Source organism: Staurois parvus, unplaced genomic scaffold, assembly GCF_062004578.1.
Source record: "Staurois parvus isolate SC_StPar_1 unplaced genomic scaffold, SC_StPar_1.0 ptg000303l, whole genome shotgun sequence".
In the NCBI taxonomy this organism is placed as follows: domain Eukaryota; kingdom Metazoa; phylum Chordata; class Amphibia; order Anura; family Ranidae; genus Staurois; species Staurois parvus.
Window position 1 is genome coordinate 9,174,486 of NW_028318099.1, and position 21,740 is coordinate 9,196,225.

At 42.9% G+C, this 21,740-nt stretch overlaps 1 protein-coding gene across 1 annotated transcript; it reads left to right on the top strand.

Moving 5' to 3' along the window:
• The first annotated feature begins 959 nt into the window (after nucleotides 1-959).
• LOC149457756 (uncharacterized) lies at nucleotides 960-6,993 on the top strand. The gene is made up of 3 exons (XM_089683093.1): nucleotides 960-1,115; nucleotides 1,757-1,993; nucleotides 6,502-6,993. The coding sequence occupies exons 1-3, from the start codon at nucleotides 1,055-1,057 to the stop codon at nucleotides 6,630-6,632; spliced, it is 429 nt and encodes a 142-aa protein (XP_089539219.1). The 5' UTR covers nucleotides 960-1,054; the 3' UTR covers nucleotides 6,633-6,993.
• Nucleotides 6,994-21,740: the final 14,747 nt, after the last annotated feature.

The window sequence follows — 21,740 nt, forward strand, 5'->3', positions numbered from 1 at the left end:
TCCCTGCCCCTGCCTGCTAGAGTTCAGAAATTCTGTGTAAAATGTGTGCTTTAGAAGGCTGTTGAGAAGAGATTACTGCAGATAAATAGGTACAATTTATGTAGGAGGATTTGGTTTATCTCACTGGGTACACAGGGTATATGTAGGGGTTTACAACCAATTTACAGAAAGAAACTTTGCAGGAAGTTTACTATGTACACCATTTATGTTTTTACACATGGTGGTCATATCACCCTTAAAGGCCTATTCCAAAGGGAGAAAAAATTCAGCTCAGTTAATCTCTCCTCATAGTTATTATCTCCGTGCCTGTTTTTAGTTTAGTTGCACTTCCCTGTACTCATTCCAGTCTCACAATATCCTATTTTGAACTGGTGCCCAAACCTGAACTGCATATTCAAGATGAGGTATTACTAATGCTGTAGAGGGGCTCTTTTTCTATAGCAAAGTATCCTACTCATTCCAGAAGCTGTGTGAATGTAAGCAACAGTAGGAATATGGCCCCAGATGCTGTCACATTGGTAGTGAGTGTTCTGCCATGATACTACACAGAGAATTTAATAGTTTAAGAATAAATCCATCCTGCCATATCCACCTATTCCATCCTTATAAAATCCAACACACATGAGTGTGTCAAACGATTTCTGTTTAAAAAAATTAAAATTTTATGTAACATAATTCTTGTGGCAAATGAGCCAATCTACAGGTATATAATTTGCTTTGTAAAGGGCAGATGTTTATAATCACAATTATAGTCTCAATACATGTCAGTAATTCAATGCGTCAATATAGTTTGTCAATAATGGTGTGGGTTACTAATCCCGCTACCTAGCTTCAAATTAGTATTTTCTCTTTTCTTTTCCTTGGAAGCTTTACAGCAAGGTCTACATTTCCTTAGTACGTACTCCAAAGTTAAACAATGATTCTAGAGAAGGCAGATTTGTAAAGGTTAGGAGTCAAGATATCAGAGTTGGTTATATATAAATGCCTTGCACACATTAGAGCAACTGTATATTCTTAAAGATCTGTGATTGTGTCTCAAAGGTCTGTGAGCATCATGAAGGTGGGCATAGTGGCTTTCCTTCTTGGCCTGGCATTGATACACATGTCAATGGCTGGTAAGTCTTCCATGGATATTTACATTCAAGCTAACTAAAAAATCATGGTATTGGTGAATTTATTTAGTCACGCATGTCGGACAATGATAGGACACAAAGTTCAGTAACCTGTAATGATCATATTTTATCCTTAGATTGGTGTTTCTTAAACTATGGGTTGGTATCCAAAAGTAGGTTGTGCACATGTTCGTTAACCTAGTTTGCCCATGTTTTGTATAGTATACTACCCCAATTTGACATGTAGTCTATAAACAATGTGATTATTGTATCACAGAGAGCATTCATTTCTGTGGGATGAAAACTTAAACATACTCATCCACAACACCACTACCGCTCTCAAAATGTGAAACAATGAAACTAAGATGATTGGCAGCATGACACAAATGGGGGATTTGAGAGTCTACAAGGAGGATGGAATTATCCAAGCAAGGTAAAGGTGAGGTGAAAATGTAGAAAAAGAAAATATAACAAGGAATGTATTTACCTAGGCATTGCTAAAACCTAAATAATTAGTGAAGAATATCTACAGTGTGTTTGGCTTTGATGAAATTTTGGCAGTATTTATCTTCTTGGATACTAGTACCTTTCATCATATGCACATGTGTTTTAGATTAAAAAACCCTTTATTTTGCTACTTCCAGACAGCGAAAAACCAGATGATGAGCTTCCATTGATTTCTCAAAAGGACGTAGAAGAAATGTCTGATGGTATTATATTTGTACAGGGTGATCATCTTGTTTTTGATGTCAATTATACCAGAGCTAATGAAATGCTGTTAGGACGCGTTGCAATACTCATAAAGAACTGTACAACCAAGTGTACGTTTCAGCAATGGGACAAGTTTGAAGACCATGTCATCTTCACATCAATTATTATAAGTACGTATAAACTATCATCTCTTATCATAAGTGCAATTCTTAGGTTTGTTTGCTTTGAAATATACAAGATACCATTTTATGGCATGCACACTTATTTTTTTATTTTCCAAACAAATTAACATACCGCAATATGGGTAACTGCTTAATAGCCATCTAGGCAATCTACATTTTGTATTAGGATAAACAAACCAATGTCCAAAGTCTGTGTATTGGTCACCAATACCATTAGAATATATTTGCATAGCTGCATCTTTTAGGTATTTTAGAAGATAGAGATGTGAATACTGGCGTGTGGAATGAACAGTTGTTTAAGATTTATTATTTGCCTAAAGTGTAATTATAATAAAAAATAATATGAATTGCAGCGCTTTACCATGCATAGACACATAAATACTCAATTATGTAAGGTAAGTCATAAATGTACTGATGTGTAGATACTGTATACTTAATGAAAATATTGTGTCACTTCCTTTGGGATGGTGGCTACACTACCACTCCATGGTCTCCCTATATATCTACCATAGCCACCCTCAGTACATTCTCAGAGTAGACTCCATAACTAGGAGTGGACTATGAGCCTGCTCCAGCCTCTGCCAAGCCGCTGCTTCTACAAGATCAGATGGGGTATATGTGTGCATTACTGAATGCAAGTATAAGCCATTCAGGGCAATGTAGCCTGAGGCTGGCAGTGCATGTGACATTGATGATGTGCTCTGCTGAAGCTGCAGACTGGAAGTTTGGGAACAGCACTTCAGAGGTCTGTGAGACAGATAAAAATCAGTGGGAATTAAAATCCTCTTTTAAAGCTTGTTCAGCAGCATAAGATATGAAGTCGGCCTGTTTATCATTACTAACTTTAGCATGTTTTAAACAGGGGTTTAAACTTTAAAGTGCCACTCTGAATTTAACAGACAGACTTTTCTCCTTGAGCCTTTGAGAAGCATCCCGAACTGTACATTCACAACTGGTTAAGAAGCTATGTTGTAACATAAATGTCAAATCGTTCTATGGGATATCTGCCATTTCCAGCTTAAAAATGAAAGTGATCATGTATGCAAACAAACAAACATGAATGCTGCTAATAATGACTTGCTTTAAAATGTGCAAGTTCCAGGCAATCATTCTTTCTTCAGCTTAACTACCTAGAAGTCACTGACATAAAAAACAAAACAAAAAAACATTTAGCTATTAAAGTCCAAAAAATTCTGGAATCCCATCCTGCATGCTTAATGTTTAATGGATCTAGTGACACCTCTGGTGGTTGTACCAGAGTTGGATCCAGCCTATCTAATCTGGGGGTGCAGTAAAAAAAAAAGGGGGCATGATGTCAATACTGTGTGAGTCACTGACAATCTGCCACACTGTCATTAGCTGGGAAACACTAGTATGTATTAAGCTGTCATTAGATTAGGATGATTAAACATAACACCTTATATCAGATGTCCCTATCAGAGTCCCCCCTTACAGGATCCCTCATCAGAAACCCTCTTACATAATGAGTACTTACGAGAGCCCCCCTTTACACCCGAGTCCCCACTTACATTGGGTTTCCATCAGAGTGCCCCCTTACATTAGATGTCCCCATCAGAGTGCCACCTTATATCAGGTGTTCCCAGAGTGCCCCCCTTCCAATAATTGTCTGCATCAGACAGGTTCATGGATCAGTGTAACAATAAATAAACAGAAGGCGCCGCCATTTGAGGCTAGGTTCACACCTATGCAGGTTGTGTTTGAGCCATTTCTGCATTGCGTTTTGTGTTTTTGCACTTGTGTTTTGGATGTGTTTTCTGTTTTTTTTTTTTTTTTTGTTTTCTTTTTCTTGTTGCTAGGCAGATTTAAAACACATCAAAAGTGCAAAAAAAAACACAATACATGCTTTTCTGAAGTGTTTCCATTGAAGTCTATAGAACCGAAAATGCTACTTTGTTGCATTCAAAAAAGTCCCTAAACCTTTCCAAAAAGGGAACATGTCCCATAGTAAATCATGTTAAATGAACTGTACTGCATTTTCTACAAAATACTGTAGAATAGCTTAGGTGTGAAGCTAGGGTAAGTGTATCAATTTAATTAAGAACAAGTAAAGGAAAAGGTTAAAATACACTCACAAAGATGAGAGTAAATTGGCATATCATCAGTCCTTTTTCGCTGGCAAGCTTCGGTGGACAGCAAGCAGTTGGATGGATGAGATGTATCCTTAAAACAGCCCTGCAGGATAGGTGGAGTAAAGCTGGACAGAATGCAGATTAAGTCCGTATGATAGGCTGTGTCTTCCTCAGGCAGCAAATATAGCCGCACTGGAACGCAAGCCACAGCTAGGTCCGGAATCAGTATTGACGTTGTGGAAGTGGATTAACACATCTAGATCCACCATACAGAGTCTACGGCTTCTTGCTTGGGACCTAATCACTCTTTCTCCATTTGCGCTATAGAGTTTTCTATATTTTTGTATCATGGATCAGTGTATGCACTCTCAGATACCTGGGCTGCCCTGGCTTGTACTTTTAGAAAAGTCAGCAAAGCGGTCCCATAAAAAATACGTACTTCTGGTATGTAAGGTTAAATCGCATTAGCCTATTTGAGTACTGTAAGTTGTCAAATATTGCTAGGCCCAAAGGAACAATAACGATTTTTGACCTGCACTGCTGCCAACTTATGTAAAGTCGTTGCAGTGAAGTGAAGACAGTGATAAAACGAAATATAAAATGTACTATAGATAAAATATTGAAGTAGATAAAAAAAATGATACAGTGACTTAGGGTTCATGCACCCTGGATGTTCTAACGGTGTGCTGTTGTCTGGCAGTTTTTTTTTTTTTTTTGCCTGCCTCTAAAAAAAATCCCACTGCTAGGAAGAAATGCTTGACATGTGTAAACATGTCAAAACGCATGCTAATATTACGCACAGTTAGCACTTGCACATTAATTCATTTCATTGGCCAGAATAAATTATTATTCTTGTCAGTGAAATAAATTAAAAGCACAAACTCTTGATGTTCCTAAACACATTTGCACACATTTAGAAGCGTCAAGCATTTTTTTTTTTACAAAACGCTGCTGCCAGGAGAGCTGGGCAAATGCTCTGCTTGCATGAGGCCATATTTAGCAGATTAGCACATGAAAAGGTCAATCAAACTTGTCCGTTGTTTCATCATCCTATACCTCTTTTGTTCTATGATCCCTGAAGCTTTAATATACTTGTTGTAAGGGGACTACATAGGGTTGCTGAAATGTTCCAGCGTCTATCTAGGGCTGGGCTGATGAAAAAGTGGGAGATGCCTTGAACCTATTTTTTTTAAATAAAAGTAATTATTTTCTAATTGCTTCATAATCTTTTGTTAATGCCCAGCTAAAGTAAGATACACAATGATTCATTTCAATTCAGGCATTAAAACATGGGCTGTTAAAGTCTGTTATATAAATTTTTGAACTAACATAACTCTTGAGCCCCAGGCAGCAGGCTGCAGAGAGAACCATTGCTTTTTTAACGCAAGTCCTCATGCACACTGAACATTTTTACAGATGATGTTTTTGTCTTTTGACATTTTTTCTACAGCCAGTACACTCCCCAGCATGTTATCCTATGTGTCCATGCACACATAGACTAATCAACGTTTTTTGGCAGGGACATTTTTTGGCTGGAAATAAAAACCCAGGACTAGTGGGTTTCTAGAGTTTTTTTAGCTGTAAAAATGCTCTAATGCTGAAAAAGATGGTAAAATGCGGTAATATTGCTGCACACCAGCATTTTCGGGTGTTTTTTGAGCAAAAAAAAGTTTTTTGGTTAAAAAATCCACTACAAAATGTAAACGCAGAAAAATGTTGCTATACGTGGCAAAACGCAGCTAAACGCTAATGTAAAAACGCTAAAAAAGCTGAAAAACTCAAGTTTTTAACGTGACTTTACATAGCTAACATTACCAGCATTATCAAAACTCCCAGTGTGCATGGAGCCCAAGCAGTGGGGTCTCTGCAGTGATCTGAAATGCCCCCTGTTGAATCACAGATAGAGTTGGGCAATAAGCAGTGGTCCTCTCTGCATCCGGCTGTCTGTGGCAATACTGAGTGATTTATTAGCATCAATTAAGCCATTCCCTCTTTGCATAAGCTAAGGCAACTTTACAATGCAGTGCTTTACATGCTTCACAACACCATAGTTTTCTATGGATCAAAGTATTGCAACCCTAGGGCTGGTGGACAACAGCATTTTTGTGTGGGGGCATGCAGTCACAATGCCATTGCTTCAGGCATTTGGGCTGAGTGGCACTTTATGCTGAATGAGCCCCCGCAGGGTGATGGGGCACAAATTGACAATACCTGGCACATTTTGCCATAGTTCTAAAGATTACCTTGACCCCAAAATGCATTTAAATACGCTAGCCTTTCTACATCTACAGTTAGCTAATGATTAGGGGATTGCACCCCCTTCCACACTGTTAACTAACATGCTTATCATAATTTTACATGGGACATATTACAACGTATAATTGATCATTGGTTTTCTTTGTGCAGCAAAATTAAATGAACTCGATCATGCTAAAGAAGATTTCAACCTAGAACCCAGTTCTATAGATGATAATTGGATTCATGATGAATATGTTCATGATGCAGAAGAGAAAGCCGAAGATAAGGAAAATGCTTAATTTGCTTTTAAATGAATGTACTACTATCGTAAGTGGACAACACCGAATGCATCTATATGTACAATGCTACATTTCTTTGTGTGCCAGAAAATAAACAGCAGCTGCTACAAAATTTGGTCAAATTTCACATCAGAGGCAGTAGATTATAGAATAATGTAAGCAATTGTTGCCAAACGATACTTACAGAGCTTGTGTTAGAGATCAAAAACATGTGTACCTTGCTTCCAATTATGCTGCAGGTCGCAATGAATTTTAGCAAATCTGGACATTAAGGTTTCATGGGAAAAAAAATCTTAACAAATGCATAATATCATATAAAATGTTATTTAATATGGCAAAAAAATAAATCAAATTGCATCTATTGATGTATGTGTTTATTATTATTATACAGAGTTTATATAGCGGCATCAGTTTGCGCAGCACTTTACAATATAAAGGGGGACAGTACAGTTATAGCACAGAAGGAATAGGAGGGCCCTGCTCTTGAAATTTACATGAATCTAAAGGGAGGGAGAGGTGGTACAAAAGGTAAAAACTGCAGAGGATGATCCGATGGAGGTAACTTAAGTACAAATTGTAGGTGGAGGTGGGTAGACTTCCCTGAATAAATGAGTTTTCAAGGATCACCTAAAGGTAGATGGGATAGGAGCTCAACGGACATACTAAGTATCCAGAGGATGGAGAGGTTCTGGAAAAGTCCTAGAGGTAAGCATGGGAGGAGGTAACGGGAGCTATACAGCAAGATGTCTTAGGAGGAGTGCTAAATGTAGCACCCTCTTAGGTAGCTAGGGAGCTAGAGTTCTAATTCTCAGTTAGAAGGCTGAGTAGCAGCCTGGGTGTAATAGTCGGGGTAAAATTTTGGTCAGGAGCTGAGGGGCTCTGCAGATCAGCTCTCTGGGATGTCCCCCTGCACTGGAGTTTTGGAAAAAGTTCTAGAGGCAGTGGGAGGGAGTGAGGAATGGCTGGTTTGCACTCTGAAGGGATCCTGGCCAAACCCCAACAGGAGGCTTGGCTTGGGGCTAGGACATCCCTTAAAAATGACTGGACATGCTCAGCTAGAGAAGGAGAGGAGAGAGTTAGGGTGGAAGCTGGAGAAGTGGGTCTGGAGAGTGGGAGCCTGGGAGGGTGCCCACATGAAGAGAGAGGCAGGGATGCTGGAAAGGAGAAAAACTCAGCACATCATCGGCCCCCAGAAAGAGGACCACCTTTGCAGCAGGGAAGGAGCGGCCCAGCTAGAAGGCCTGGTAACAGCCGCCAACTCATCACAGACAAAGGACTGAATACGCCTACATCCCCATGGTCAGTAAGGGGAAGGAACACTTCAGTGGGAAACTGGATTAACTGCCTACCCGGGACTGTCTTACATTTAAAGTGACAGGCATTGGATCCCCTGTCCAGGGATTCCTTCAGACAGCTGGATTAGGAGAATCTAGGGTTGGGGAGGTACTTCAAGAGATGCCGGCATCCTGTACACCCCTTACCCCATCCGAGTTCTAATTCCCCTAATAAAAACACAAAAACAAGCTCAAGGACTGGTTACTGTCTCCTGGATGCAAGTCTGTGTGGAGGATGCATATTGTCTGGCTGTGCAGGACTATAGGGGGACCCAAAACTTCAACAACTCCAGGGGTAGTGCTACATAAGGAACAGCCTTTAATGCAGTGAATAGACTTTGTCCTGGTTAGCCGAGTCACAAATAACAAATAATTTAAAAGGATAATTCAATTCCCTTTCAATAAAAGAGTGATATCGCAGCAGCCATATTTTCAGTGGGTGTTGGCACTGTTAGATAAATGTAGTTGTAGCACTACCCTTGTGAGGGCTGCTGTGTTGTGGGTACCCCTGTGCACTGCACAGCCAGGCAACAGGTATTTTTCCATACACACAGACTTGCATCCAGGAGACAATAACCAGTCCATGGGCTTGGTTTTATTATTTTATTAGGGGAAATAAACTTGGATAGGGAAACAGGGATTATGTGATGCCCAGTTTGTCTTGAATCGATGAAGGTGGGACAACTTCTTTCCTATGTACAAAGACAGATCCTGGACTGTTCTTTTCCATGAAAGCCATCAGTCTTTTCCAGGGCTGCTGTCAGAAATCATGGGGCCCTGTACAGCCTACCTGATAGGCCCCCCCCCCCCCGAAAATAGCAAAATTATATTTTCACTAAAAATACACAAAAATCATTATTAGTGGACATAAACATAACAAGTTACAAAATTCCTGCTAAATCTACAAGATAAAACTGTACTGAGTTAATAAAACTGTGTGTGATTGAAGTCCTGGGGATCATTCACATGGGTGTTGTGTCCTGTACAGTGTGACTCAGTGTTTTTGTTTTTTTATATGGCTGTTACTGTGTGCAGGCAGCCTATATTGCACTATGGGGATGCAGTAGCTGTATGAACACAGCCACAGGTCCTAATTTGACAGGCATGTGGACGCAGGTGTATGGCCTCCAAACACAGACAGTGTGTATTCGGGGCCCCTCACCAACACCTGCACACTTATCAAATTAGGACCTGTGGCTGTGTTCATACAGCTACGGCATCCTCACAGAGTAACAGGCCGCTGCAGCCGCACAAACAAACCACTCATTCACACTGTGTAGGCAAGTAAGTACTAAGTACAAGAGATGATCTGAGACTCCAGACATTGTACAGGAGATGAACAGAGACTGCAGACATAGTACAGGAGATGGTCAGAGACTGCAGACATGGTACAGGAGATGGTCATAGACTGCAGACTTAGTACAGGAGACGGTCAGAGACTGCAGACTTAGTACAGGAGACGGTCAGAGACTGCAGACATGGTACAGGAGATGGTCAGAGACTGCAGACTTAGTACAGGAGACGGTCAGAGACTGCAGACATGGTACAGGAGACAGTCAGAGACTGCAGACATGGTACAGGAGATGGTCAGAGACTGCAGACATGGTACAGGAGACGGTCAGAGACTGCAGACATGGTACAAGAGATGGTCAGAGACTGCAGACATGGTACAGGAGATGGTCAGAGACTGCAGACATACTACAGGAGACGGTCAGAGACTGCAGACATAGTACAAGTGTGCCCTAGCAGTGACCAGTTTTCTTCCATTGTGGAAAAACATTGATCTCAGTACTGTGTAAATAGGGCCTTACAAGATATAATAAAAATGCCAAAAACAAGCAGCAGTTCCTGCTGAAGTTCCTAGCATGCCCAGTCTAAATCCTGCAAAGGTAACATAAAAGGAAAAGGTCAAATCTGGGAGGGATGACACAGAACTCTGGCACAAATAGCTCTTTAGGAAAAGCTGAAGATCGTCACTAGCATGTCACACACTCACATTTAATGCCTGCAGTGTCTTCTAGAAGTCTAGTCATCATCATCATCAGTGTGTTCACCTGTTTGTTAGAGCAATGTGCAGTGTAAATAACAAAGATAAGGAGCATTGTGACAAGACAGAGGGGATTTCATTCCCTGATCAGAACTCACTAATGATGATTTGACTTCTGCAGCCGGAATTGCATGCGTGTGACATGTTCTTAGTGACGATCAACAGCTGCTTCTTTTGTAGAGTCCAGTGTGGGCGCTGTGTGCTGTGTTTTATCTAAATGTGATCATACCTTCTTCATATTCAGGTATGTCAGATCCTCTCCATCCCGCCCCGCTCTAGCCTCCAGCACTTCTGCTCAAATAAGGTGGACTGGGTATGGGGCGGGTTGCAGGTGCTGATTGGCTAAGGAGGTGGCGGGAGGCAGAGCAACTTATCAGCAGTCCCGACCTCCCACTCAGATGAGCAGTGCTATTGGTTGGCAACACTGGTCTGTGCCTCTCCCTCCAGCAGCTGAAAGCTGGCCAGAGGAAGAGGCAGAGGAACCAGCTTTCAGCTGCTGCAGAGAGCCGTACAGGGCATCGCTCTGCAATTGCTACCCCCCACCCGCCACACTGATCCCTCTGTTTTTCGGGCCCCCTGTATGCCCGGGCCCCCTAAAGGAGGACAAGAGGTACCCCCCTATCGGCGGCCCTGGTCTTTGCAGATCAGTAGCAACAGTCCTTTATGAGTGAGGAACTAGCAGCACCACAAGAAATCAACTTAGCTTCCTGTAACTACATGCAGAGATATCTTCTCTCCCTCTGCAGAGCTGATCCCTGCTTCACAGCCTGCCAACACTACCAGCCCTCCTGGCTTCTTGGAAGATCTCCCTGGACAACGATAAAGGATTGAGGCCAGCGTTGTCCTTAGGAACCTTGCTATGTGTGACAGTTTTTCCCCTTGTGGATCCCAGAGAGTGCTGCTGTACTCACTCTGTCCTCTTTGCTCCCCACTGCTACAGGTCTTGATCCTATTTATGCCCCACTGCTGAATGTATCCTCCTGAGCTGTCCCAGGCACTGACAGTCTCCTCAGCACTCTATCTTCGACCCAACTCCTCTGTCAGCCTGACTCTCCCATATTTATGGACCAGACCACTACTCTACCAGGGCCTCCAAACCTGGGATTGGCCAGACTCCCATAAACATTCAGATTAGGTCTCAACCCCTTCCTGCTTACCTACTTCTGGAAGGTTCTATGGTCCTCCAGAGTCAGGAGGAGGCGATAGAGCCAAACCTGTTAAGTCATCTAGCGGACCTGCAATAATCCGGCCTCAATCACAGACTCACACAGTTAACACGAGTCATACACTACTACTTGACCTGGTACCTATTTCCTATAATCTAAGCCAGTTTTGGGTAGTGTAGCACTACCCTCTTGAGAGATGCTGGCTTTGGGTCCCCCTTATTTCCTGCACAGCCAACACGCATTTTCCAGACACACGAAACAGTACTTGTTTTTTTGTATTTATTAGGGAATTTAACTTGGATAGGGTAAAGGGATTATGGGATGCCCGACTTAATTGAAGAATAAAAAAAATGTTGTAGAATACTACAAAAATGGTAGATATTTGGCTGTGTTCCAGTAGGAACCCCGACAGTCTTTAGTGAAGTCACAGCTTGCAGGAGCTCTGGGTCCCCTTAGGTAACAAAATGCCAACCCACCTGGCTACGATATCCGATCCCAGGACAAGGGATTGGGTAAGTTATAAACTGTCCCCTGAAGACTTGTCAATAACTTTCATCCAGCATACTTCTCCCTTACAGACCTAGAAGTGTAGAGGTACTCATACTGTTCTTGTCCTGCAGCTGTGGATAGAACTGCTTTCAGGCCTTCCACTGGGCTGGTTCCTCTCCAAGCTTTGCAGGCTGTCCTTCATGGGTGGACTGCAGGGCAGTGGAACTCCCTCCTTCAACTTTTCTCTTTCCTCCAGCCTGGAAGCAGAAAAATCCCCTTCTCCAGGGCCCCTCCCAGGCTACATAGCAGAACTCCATCTTCCACCCAACTCCCCTGCTGGCCAGGTTCTGCCATATTTATGTGCCAGTCTGCCACACTGCCAGTCCTCTTCCCTGGGATTAGTCAGACTCCCATAAATATGCAGATCAGCCCCTCCTCACCTCCGCCTACTGACTTCTAGAAGCATCTCCAAGTTTCTAGACGGGGGGAGGGGGTATCAGTGGACTGACCTATAGAGCCCTCCAGCTTAACCTGAAGTAGCCTTCTTTCTAAACCCAGGCTTTTAGCAAGCCTCTAACTACACTAAACCAACTATGCACACTAGAGGGCGCTACATCAGAATTCTAATAACTGAGTTCATAAGTGTTTGTAGCATCTCACTACCTAACCAGATGTGCCAGAGGGGCTGCAGCACATCTCAGAGTCATGGCAAAGAACAGCGAACCCGTTATACCAAGCGGCTCCTCCGCATTTTTTATGTCACATGATATTTGCTCAAATTTTCAGGAATAAATAGACTTTAATGACTTTTAGTGCACACAAACACAATATAATAGCTATTTTTGGTAAAATATAAAAGATGATGTTACACTGAGTAAATAGATAACCAACATGTCATGCTTTAAAATTATGCCCACGGAATGGCAATCAACTACGGTACCTAAAAATCTCCATAGGCAATGCTTTAAAAGCCTTTACAGGTTACAAGTTTAGAGTTAAACAGAAGGTCTGGTGCTACAATTATATTTTTCACTCTGATGTTCGTGACAATACATCACATGTGTGGTGCAATCACTGTTTACAGATCTGTTACTTACATGCATGTTTGCATTTGCATGTGAACATGGGGGGGATGGGGTGCTTTATACATTCTTTTAAATTTGTGTTATTTATTTTATTTAACCACTTGGCCTCTCGAAGGTTTTACCCTCTTTATGACCAGATAATTTTTTTTGCTATTCAGCACTGTGATACTTTAACTGGCAATTGCTCAGCCATGCAACACTGTACCCAAATGACATTTGTATAACTTATTCCACACAAACATAGCTTTCTTTTAGTGGTAGTTAAACACCAGGTTTTTTTTTGTTGCTATATAAACAAAAAATACTGAAAATGTTGAAAAAAAAACATATTTTTCATAGTTTCTAGTTTTAACATTTCCTGTGGATATATATATATATATATATATATATGATAATAAAGAGAGGAAAGAATAACACTCCCCCTGCAAGCAAAAATTTTACAGATGTAATGTTCCTTTAAGGCACTAGTCACTAGCGAATCTAAAGCAATAAGTGGCCAATCTGGTAAAAGTGATTGTTGGCACAGGGCAACTCTTCTTTGGGATGCAAGACTTTTGGCACAATAAATCCTCAAGCACACTGGACGTTTTTACAGCTGCTGTTTTTGGCTTTTGAAATTTTTTTCTACAGTGCCAGTAAACTCCCCAGCATGTTATCCTATGTGTCCAGCACATATAGATTGTAATCAGCGTTTTTTGGCAGGGGCATTTTTTGGATGGAAAGAAAACCCCGAACTAGTGGGTTTATAGAGGAGATAGATTTATAGATTCAATGCGCGCATTGAAGACTCTTCAAAGGCATTGAAGACTCTTCAATGCCTTTAACCGCTTCCCAACTGCCCTATAGCAGAAATACTGTTACAGGGCTGCACGGGTGTGCAAAATCACACATATATATACGTGATTTTGCATTTCTGGGTAGGGGCTGGGCGCGTCGCCATTCGCGGCTGTTGCTGTCAATCACCGGGTCCCGGCCGGTGATTACTCGACCGAGGATCACCGACGGGGAGGAGAACTGTTTTATTTACTAACAGTTCTCCTCCCTGTCAGCTCAGGCACACTGTTTTGGATGGCTGTGCACAGCACAGCCATCCAAAGCAGTGTGCTTACAGTGAAGCACATAGACACCACCCCCTAGTAAAACACTCCCTGAACACAGTTAACCCTTTGATTGCCCCTCATGTTAACCCCTTCCTGCCCAGTGCCATTAATACAGTGTCAGTGCTTTTTTTTTTAGCACTGATCACTGCATTGGTGTCACTGGGGATGACAGTGACACCGAGTCAGTTCCTCCAAGTATCAGAATGTTCACTGCAGTCCCGCTATAAGTCGCTGATCACCACCATTACTAAATTTAAAAAAAATTCCAGTATATATACCGCTATTTGTAAACGCTATAACTTTCATGTGAACCAATTACTTTACACGTATTGGGATTTATTTTAGCAAATACATATAGCAGAATACATTTTGGCCTAAAGTTATGACGAAATTTGATTTTTTAAATTATTTTACTGGACATGTTTAATAGCAAAATGTCAAAAATATAGTTTTTTTTTCTCAAAATTGTCGTTTTTTTATAGCGCAAAAAAAAATTAAAAACGCACAGGCGATAAAATACCACCAAAAGAAAACTAAATTTGTGCAAAAAAAAAGGACATAAATTTCATTTGGGTGCAGCATTGCATGGCCACGCAGTTGTCAGATAAAGTAATGCAGTGCCGTAACGCAAAAAATGGTCAGGGAGGGGGATAAATCCTCAGGAGGGCAAGTGGTTAAAGAACATTGGGATAGAGCTATTTTCCTTATTTCAGGCTATCTCCTTGCCATCAGGTCCTGAGGGCCCAAAGTGAGCTAATCTACATGTTTGATAGTCCTAGCTGCTCACTGGGGGCTGTAAGACCACCTCAGGTTGAAGGTATTGGGTTGGTTTCTGAAAAGCAGGCCTGCTAATACTAATTGAGATTCTGTGATAAGTGTTGTGTTTTCCTTAAAGTGGAGCTCCACCCAAAAGGGGAAGTTCAGCTTTAAGCCTTTGTCCCCTGCTCCCTATTAAGGATTGGCACCTTTGGGGAGTGGGGGGGGAGGAGCGGGTACCCGAATTTGACAGGTACCTGCTCCCACTTCCGCTGTGATCGCCTCCCCCCCTCTCTCCCTTCATGTGACTGGTCCCAGAAGACTACGGGGCCATTCACAAAGCGCAGCGCTTCTCGCGCATGTGCCGGCGCCAGGGAGAGAAGACGGCCAAGGGAACAAGCTGTGGTGAGGACACCGCTGGACCGAGGGACAGGTAAGCGGCTGTATTTTAAAAGTCAGCAGCTACAGTTTTTGTAGCTGTTGACTTTTATTTTTTTTTCTTTCAGCTGGAACTCAGCTTTAAGTTCAAATCAACACAAATGACAATTGATTTTACACATTCCAATTCTGTTTATGCTGTGTAACCAAGCCATATTGAAATTTGCTATAAACCCCTTACTAGTTTACCGTGTATGAATTCATTTTCTGGTGGTGATTTATTTCAGTTAAGAGTGTACTGTGGTATCAGCAGGGGTTGGGCTTTCAGAGTGGGGTCCAGATTCACAGGGAATCTGAAAACAATTAAGCAACTCCTAAGGGGGTAGTGCTACAGGTATATTTTAGAAAATGAACAAAAATATTTTAAAAAATGGTATTCATCGGAACTGGTGACCTTAAAATATAAAGTGTATCTCCACTTAAAATTTTTCTTTTAGTTTTGAATATGGTGGGGAAGTGTTAGTATGCCTTTTGAAAGGTTTTTATTCTTGTTTGTGTCTCTGTTGGGGAGAATCACCTTCTCTGTTTTTCAGGTGACCATTGGCATTGGGATAAAACATACTAGGAAATCTAGAATGTTACAGTCACAGAAAAAGGCAGTGTGGGGAAATCTTCAAATTGGCATACCTGCTCAGATGACATCATCACGTATTTGGTATTATCCCAGAAATGTTGTCATAGTTTTTGCTGAATGCTCAGAAGGGTAAATATCCCCAGAGATGCAGGAAAAAAAACAAACAAAAGAACTTGTTTAGAGTTTTACCCATTTCTTGTTCTATCCTGAACTTAAAAAGCAAGTGTCAGTTATAGTTGCCTTTTAAGGATCAATCAGTCTTAAGGAGGAGCTCTAGTCATATTACTGAAAATTGAGTCAGCAGCTACGAAAACTGTACTGAATGTTAATAAACAGAAACTCAGGTGTCCCAGGATCTAGCACTGTGCTCACCTTATGGGGTGCCCAGGACTGTCTTCGGTCACTGTCGTGTGCATCTTAACTGTGGGCACCTGGCCTTGACAGCTTGCGGCTTTACAGCTGGCTTCCCACTACGCAAGCGTAAACCATGCTGCACATTGTGAATGGTCCTGCAGTTTTATGGGGAGGGAGGGGGAAGGAGAACTTCCTCTCGAATAGCCTAGGCGATCCAAGCAAAAGTGGGAGCGGGTATTTGTCAAAACCAGATACCTGCTTCCCCCCGCAAAAAAAAAGCAGCACCTTTTGGGTGGAGTTCCGCTTTAATGATGCTACCCTGAAAAACCTCCAAGTTGTCTGTTTTTTTTTTTCCCGGGGAGTCAGTGGGTGGCGGGCGTTATGATTGACGATGGATATACAATGAGGGACAATTTTGGGGATATTTACTTTTTTAATAAAGGACTTGGGTGTTTTTATTTCTAGGTTACATTTATTTTTGTAAATGAGTAAGGGAATCATGTACCTCATATTCATTCATGGGGGCTGGGAGGTTGGTTGGTATCTTGGGGCCCCCTTATTATTAAAGGAGGCTTTTAGATTCCAATAAGTGCCTTCCACCGGGCCAGGGTTGTGGGGAAGAGGCCCTTGTCCTCATCAACATGAAGACAAAGTGCTTTGCCAAGGCACCCCCCATATTCAGAACATGTGGCCTGGTATGGTTCAGGATGGGGGGGCATGCTGAATTGCCAGATTTTTTGGCTAACATATTTTAAAATCATCACACTGGTTTTCTTGCAGGGCACTATTTTATCGTTCATATTTTCTGGGCAAAATGTTGGCAAATACATAACTCACACAGTTTAGGTTCAGTTTTCAGCTGTTGTGGTTGAAATTAGAAATGATTTGTGACAGATCATGTGATATGTGGTCTAGCCAAACAGGAACATAGAATTTCCTTTTCAAAACTATTTGTAAGAACATCAGTGACCTTTAAATATAAAGTGTATCGCTAGTCATATTTTTTTCTTTTCGTTTGGGTATGGTGGGAAAGTGTTAGAATCCCTTTTGTCAATCTATCCTGGTCACCATCTGCTTGTCTTGGTGACCATTGTGATATGAAAAAACATATAGGGAAATCCAGAATTTTAAAGTCATGGAAGAAGGAATTGTTGTGAAATCGTCCAATGGAAATTTACTATCATTTTGGAGAGATTTTGTCATACTTTCTGCTGTGTGCTCAGAAGGCCGAGTATTCCCACAGGTGCTGCAAAAACACAAACAAAAAAAATTCTTATGGGTTTTAACCATCCCTTACTCTATCCTGAATTAGAAAAAACAGTTTGGGTTATAGTTGCAGTTTGAAGGGATAGTTCATAAAAGCTGCCTATGCAGATAAGGGACATCTGTGGATAAAAGCAAACTGTAAAGCTCTAACTAAAGTTGAACAATGCCCTTGCTATAGGTATAGGCCATTTACATATCTCCCGAAGCCTGACTAAAAAACTCATAGGGTGTTGCTAGTTGAGACCTACTGCTCACCTCCACCATCACAAGAGTGAGCTCTCAGATGCTGAGCTCAGAATAACTGCATCAGGGGAGAAAAGAGCATGTGAGGGGCTTTGATGCAGAGAAAACGCTCACTCATGTGATGGTGGAGGTGAGCAATAATGACTAGGCCTCACTTAGCAATGTCCTAGCAATGTTCTGGGAGTATTCCAGTCAGGCTTCATGAGGTACATAAATGGCCTACACCTATAGCAAGGGAACTATTCATCTTTAGTCAGAGACACACAGTTTGTTATCATTCACAGACACTCCTTGTCACGTACCTGATTGGAGACTGAAATGACGAGGTCGGCCTCACTTGTGTCACTAGCCCTGACCCCACTGGAGGTGGAACAGAGGGTGTCTAGGGACCAGGGGGACAAGAGCGCCAGCAAATGTTGTTTGCAGCTCTTGCAGCTGGAGACTTTGGAAGACTGATGAACCCCCGATTCAGGATCAGTAGTGATATGTAGACCTGGTATGGTAGGTCGCCAGGTGTGCACCAGAGCAAGGCAGGAAGCTGAGATGGGAGAAAGGAGCAATGTCATAGGAATAGCCGGTTCATCAACGGGTGGATAGCGAGGTACCAAATCATAAGCAAGCCAAAGTCAGGAGCAGAGCCGAAGTCAGGAACCAGTTTCAAGCAGGAGAGTAATCAGAGTCAGGTCAGGAACAAGCCGGGTCAGCAACAAGGAAATCACACAGAAACAAGCAGCAAACGGGGAACAGCTGAAGACCAGTCAGCACTCAGCACAGGCAGAGGCACCTTTTAAATAGTCCGTCTGGCGCCAATCTTCACCGTGCACGTACGTGTGTGTGATCGCGCTTTTCTGTGCGCATGTGCACTCCTATTCGCCATCTCACCGGGATTCCCTTACATTCCTTATCTGCATAGATAGGTTTCTGGTAACACTTTAAGAATCAATCAGCAGGGCCATCTTAATAGCATCATGAGCCCCTAGGCAAAATAATGCACTGGGCCCCCTACAAGCCTGCCCCAATTTCAACCCTTGTTTTCAAGAGTTTTTCACATGTGTGGTTGGGGGCAGAAAAACTATGCAGTTGAACTGTGGTTTTACTGTTCCCCCTTTAAGGTATATTCACCTCAGATGTGGTGGGATTGTGTTGGGTGGCTATTCCAGCACAGTCCCACTGCATGACAAAGCAAAATGGCTTGTCCTGGAATGTTTAGTTCACACCACTGCTGAAGAAAAATACTGCACACACTACTTTTTTTCAGCGCAGCACAGTGTGAGACAATCCACCACCTCATACTGCACCGTGGCCAGTTGAACTTTTTGAAATGCCAGTGTGAAAATTCAATAAAGTGTGTTTCAAGAAAAAAAAAGGAACAGTACACAGCTCCACAATCTGCACTGCGCTGATACCGCACAGCACATTGTAATGCAGCAGCTGGGGTGAATGAACCCTTAGCTGACAGGGAGTGGCTGGGGGTGTACACATGCTGCAGCCATGATATTTTGGTTTACAGCAAGAATTATACCCCCAGTTGGATTTGGCGGGCACTACTGCTCACTGAACGCAACCCATTCATATAAAAGGGTCTGTGCTGCAATTTCCCTGCAGCTTCATGCAATGCACGTGGTTGTGGTGAGGGTGATGCAGCATTTTTGGGATTAAAACAGGTACTGAGGAGGTGAAATATTGCCTCCTCACTGCCTGTCAAATGCCTCTGAAAAGAAATCCATGTGCAGATTGCTTTTCAGAGGAATGGAAGTCTTTTCAATGAGAGACTGAGAGCAGCAGATAGTGGGACAGTTTACTCCACTCCAGCCTCAGTGTACTCCAATTTGCCACCTGTCCTGCACACCTTCATATACACACCAAAAGCAAAGTGTATGTGCACATTGTAGGGTGGAGCATAGACGGGGCTTCCAGCACAGGCACAGCAGGGATTGGTAAGATCATAAAGAGGCGGGAAAAAACCATCAGCCTTTTCAGCACACGTCACAATGACAGTGCACCCACTCCCAGCCACGGGTGGCGGGCGGAGGCAGATCCACCACCCAAACCCACAATGACAACTTGGAGTAGGAGACGGCAGGCAGCAGATTGTGAGCGCTGTGCTGCTGCTAAAAAAAGACAAACTACAGTTAAAGTTACTGAGTGCAGAGAGTGCAGTGCAGTTTACCATGCCACCTCAGCACTGCCAGCAGCATCCTCCTAAATCTGACTGGTGCTGATGGGGCCCCTGGGTAGTACCCATGGGTGCCCACTCAATAAGACAGCCCTGTCAATCAGTGCCAATCAAGAATGCTACCATCAAAAACCCCAACTGTATTGGAGTCAAAAAATGCACTCAGTATATCTTTAATATGTGTTTTCTACAACACTTTGCATGATCATTGAGTAAGCAACCTTTCTCTCAGTTTGTATTCAGAAGTTTGCAGTGGGCTCAAAGGGCGGGCTGTACCAGTACTAGCTTGTTATTGCTGAAGATATCTCCTTTTACAAGATTCACCCTCTCTTTTTGTCCTGGGGACTTGGGATGAACCAACGGTTCAGTCAAAACCTTGGCAAATAACTGCCCATATGTTCCCCTGTTCAGTGGGAGCCGAGCATCATATATAGAAATTGTATTTCTGCCGCTTCTCTATATGACGGCTTTTTACCATCACTGGTTCTTAAGGAAGCAGCTGGTGCTTGCTTGTTCGTGTCCCTAGGAAGCACTGACATTATCGGGAATCCCTCTTAAAGCTGAGCTCTGGGCTCCTTCCAAAAAATTAAAAGTCAATCAGCTTTGGGTGCTTCAGTAAGGGAAACTAGTAGTGAAGCCTTGTGGCTTCACAGCTGGTTTCCTCCTGAAAATGTGCAAGGCGCGCTGCGGTTTGTGAATGGCCCACAATCTTCTGGAACCTGTGAAGTATCCCAGAAGGCTGTGGGGGTCATCTGACCTGAAAGTGGGAGCGGATACCTGTCAAAACCAGGCACCTGCTCCCCAAAAAGTGCCAAATGTGGCAGTGGAGGAGACAGACAAGTGGAATTTCCCCTTTTGGGTGGAGTAACATTTTAAGCAACTGCCAAAATATGTCCAATGGTCAGTTATGTCACCAACATCCCCACCCCTTACCTTATATTGCCAATGACAGCTTGGTGATTCATGTGGATGGGGGTGATATCTAGGGGCTCAATACAGGGGCTTCTAGATTCCAATAAGCTCCCACTTGTAAAACCTCCACAACCATGGGGCCAGGGCTGTGAGGAAGAGGCCTTAGTCAACATGGGGATGCCAAGACACCCTACCATGTTGAGGGCATGTGGCCTGTGATGGTTCAGGAGGTGGAGATGCACATGCTTGTCCCCCCTTTCCTGGCCAGCCAGGCTGCACGGGTCTGGTACAAATAAGCACACAGACCCCTCCAAACTTCCCCAAAATACATACCTTGGTAGGGGTCTGTGTGCTTTGTTTTTTTTTAGTTGATGAAGCTGTCAATAACATTTCATTTTCCAGCAATGTAAACATTTTTCCTTGTAAATGTCAGTCCAGCACAGCCAAGCAACATGCATTTTCATGCAGACTTGCATCCAGGAGTCACAGATCAATCCATGAGCTTTGTTTTGTGATTTTATTAGGGGGATTTGAACTGGGATAGAGCTAGGGGTGTACAGGATGCCCAATGGAACCGATAAACTACTACTTCCTGGAACTATTTACAAGCCTCCACTGCAACACAGTCTTTGTTGGACAGCTAGCCACCATATCCTAGTGTACCACCCCAGATCCTAGATAAATTCCTCTTCCTTTACCCAGCTGTCTGGAGGTATCCCTGAGCAGGGGATCTGGTGCCTGTCACTTTAAGAGATTGGACAGTTCAGTAGGTGGCGAATCTGCTTTCCCACCAGAGTGCTACGTCCGTTATCTGGCCCAGGGGGTGCAGGTCTAGTCTACCCATTCAGTCCTTCTCCTGTGCGGCTGGTGGGTTGGTGGCTGCTACCAGGCCTTCTAGCTGGGCTGCTCCTTCCCTGCTTCACAGGTGGTCTGGGGACCAGTGAGGGTCTGAGTTTTCTTCTTCCCAGCTCCACTGACTGTAAGTGAGCCCCTCTCTCCATCTGGGTCCCCTCCCACGCTCCTGAATAGAATTTAAAAAAAACTTTTGAATTGGTACATATTCCTCAGGGCGATTCCCACCTCTCATGCTATTTGTTGACACTCATCTCCTCTACTAGCCCAGAAAATGAGAAATTTTAGTTTAACAGATTCAGCTCCTTTTGATTTC

Bases quoted from the DNA above. Each gene is read 5' to 3' on its own strand.
- LOC149457756 (XM_089683093.1), top strand. From the start codon at position 1,055: ATGAAGGTGGGCATAGTGGCTTTCCTTCTTGGCCTGGCATTGATACAC. The intron at 1,116-1,756 runs GTAAGTCTTCCA...TGCTACTTCCAG, and splicing joins GATACACATGTCAATGGCTG to ACAGCGAAAAACCAGATGAT. The intron at 1,994-6,501 runs GTACGTATAAAC...TTCTTTGTGCAG, and splicing joins CTTCACATCAATTATTATAA to CAAAATTAAATGAACTCGAT.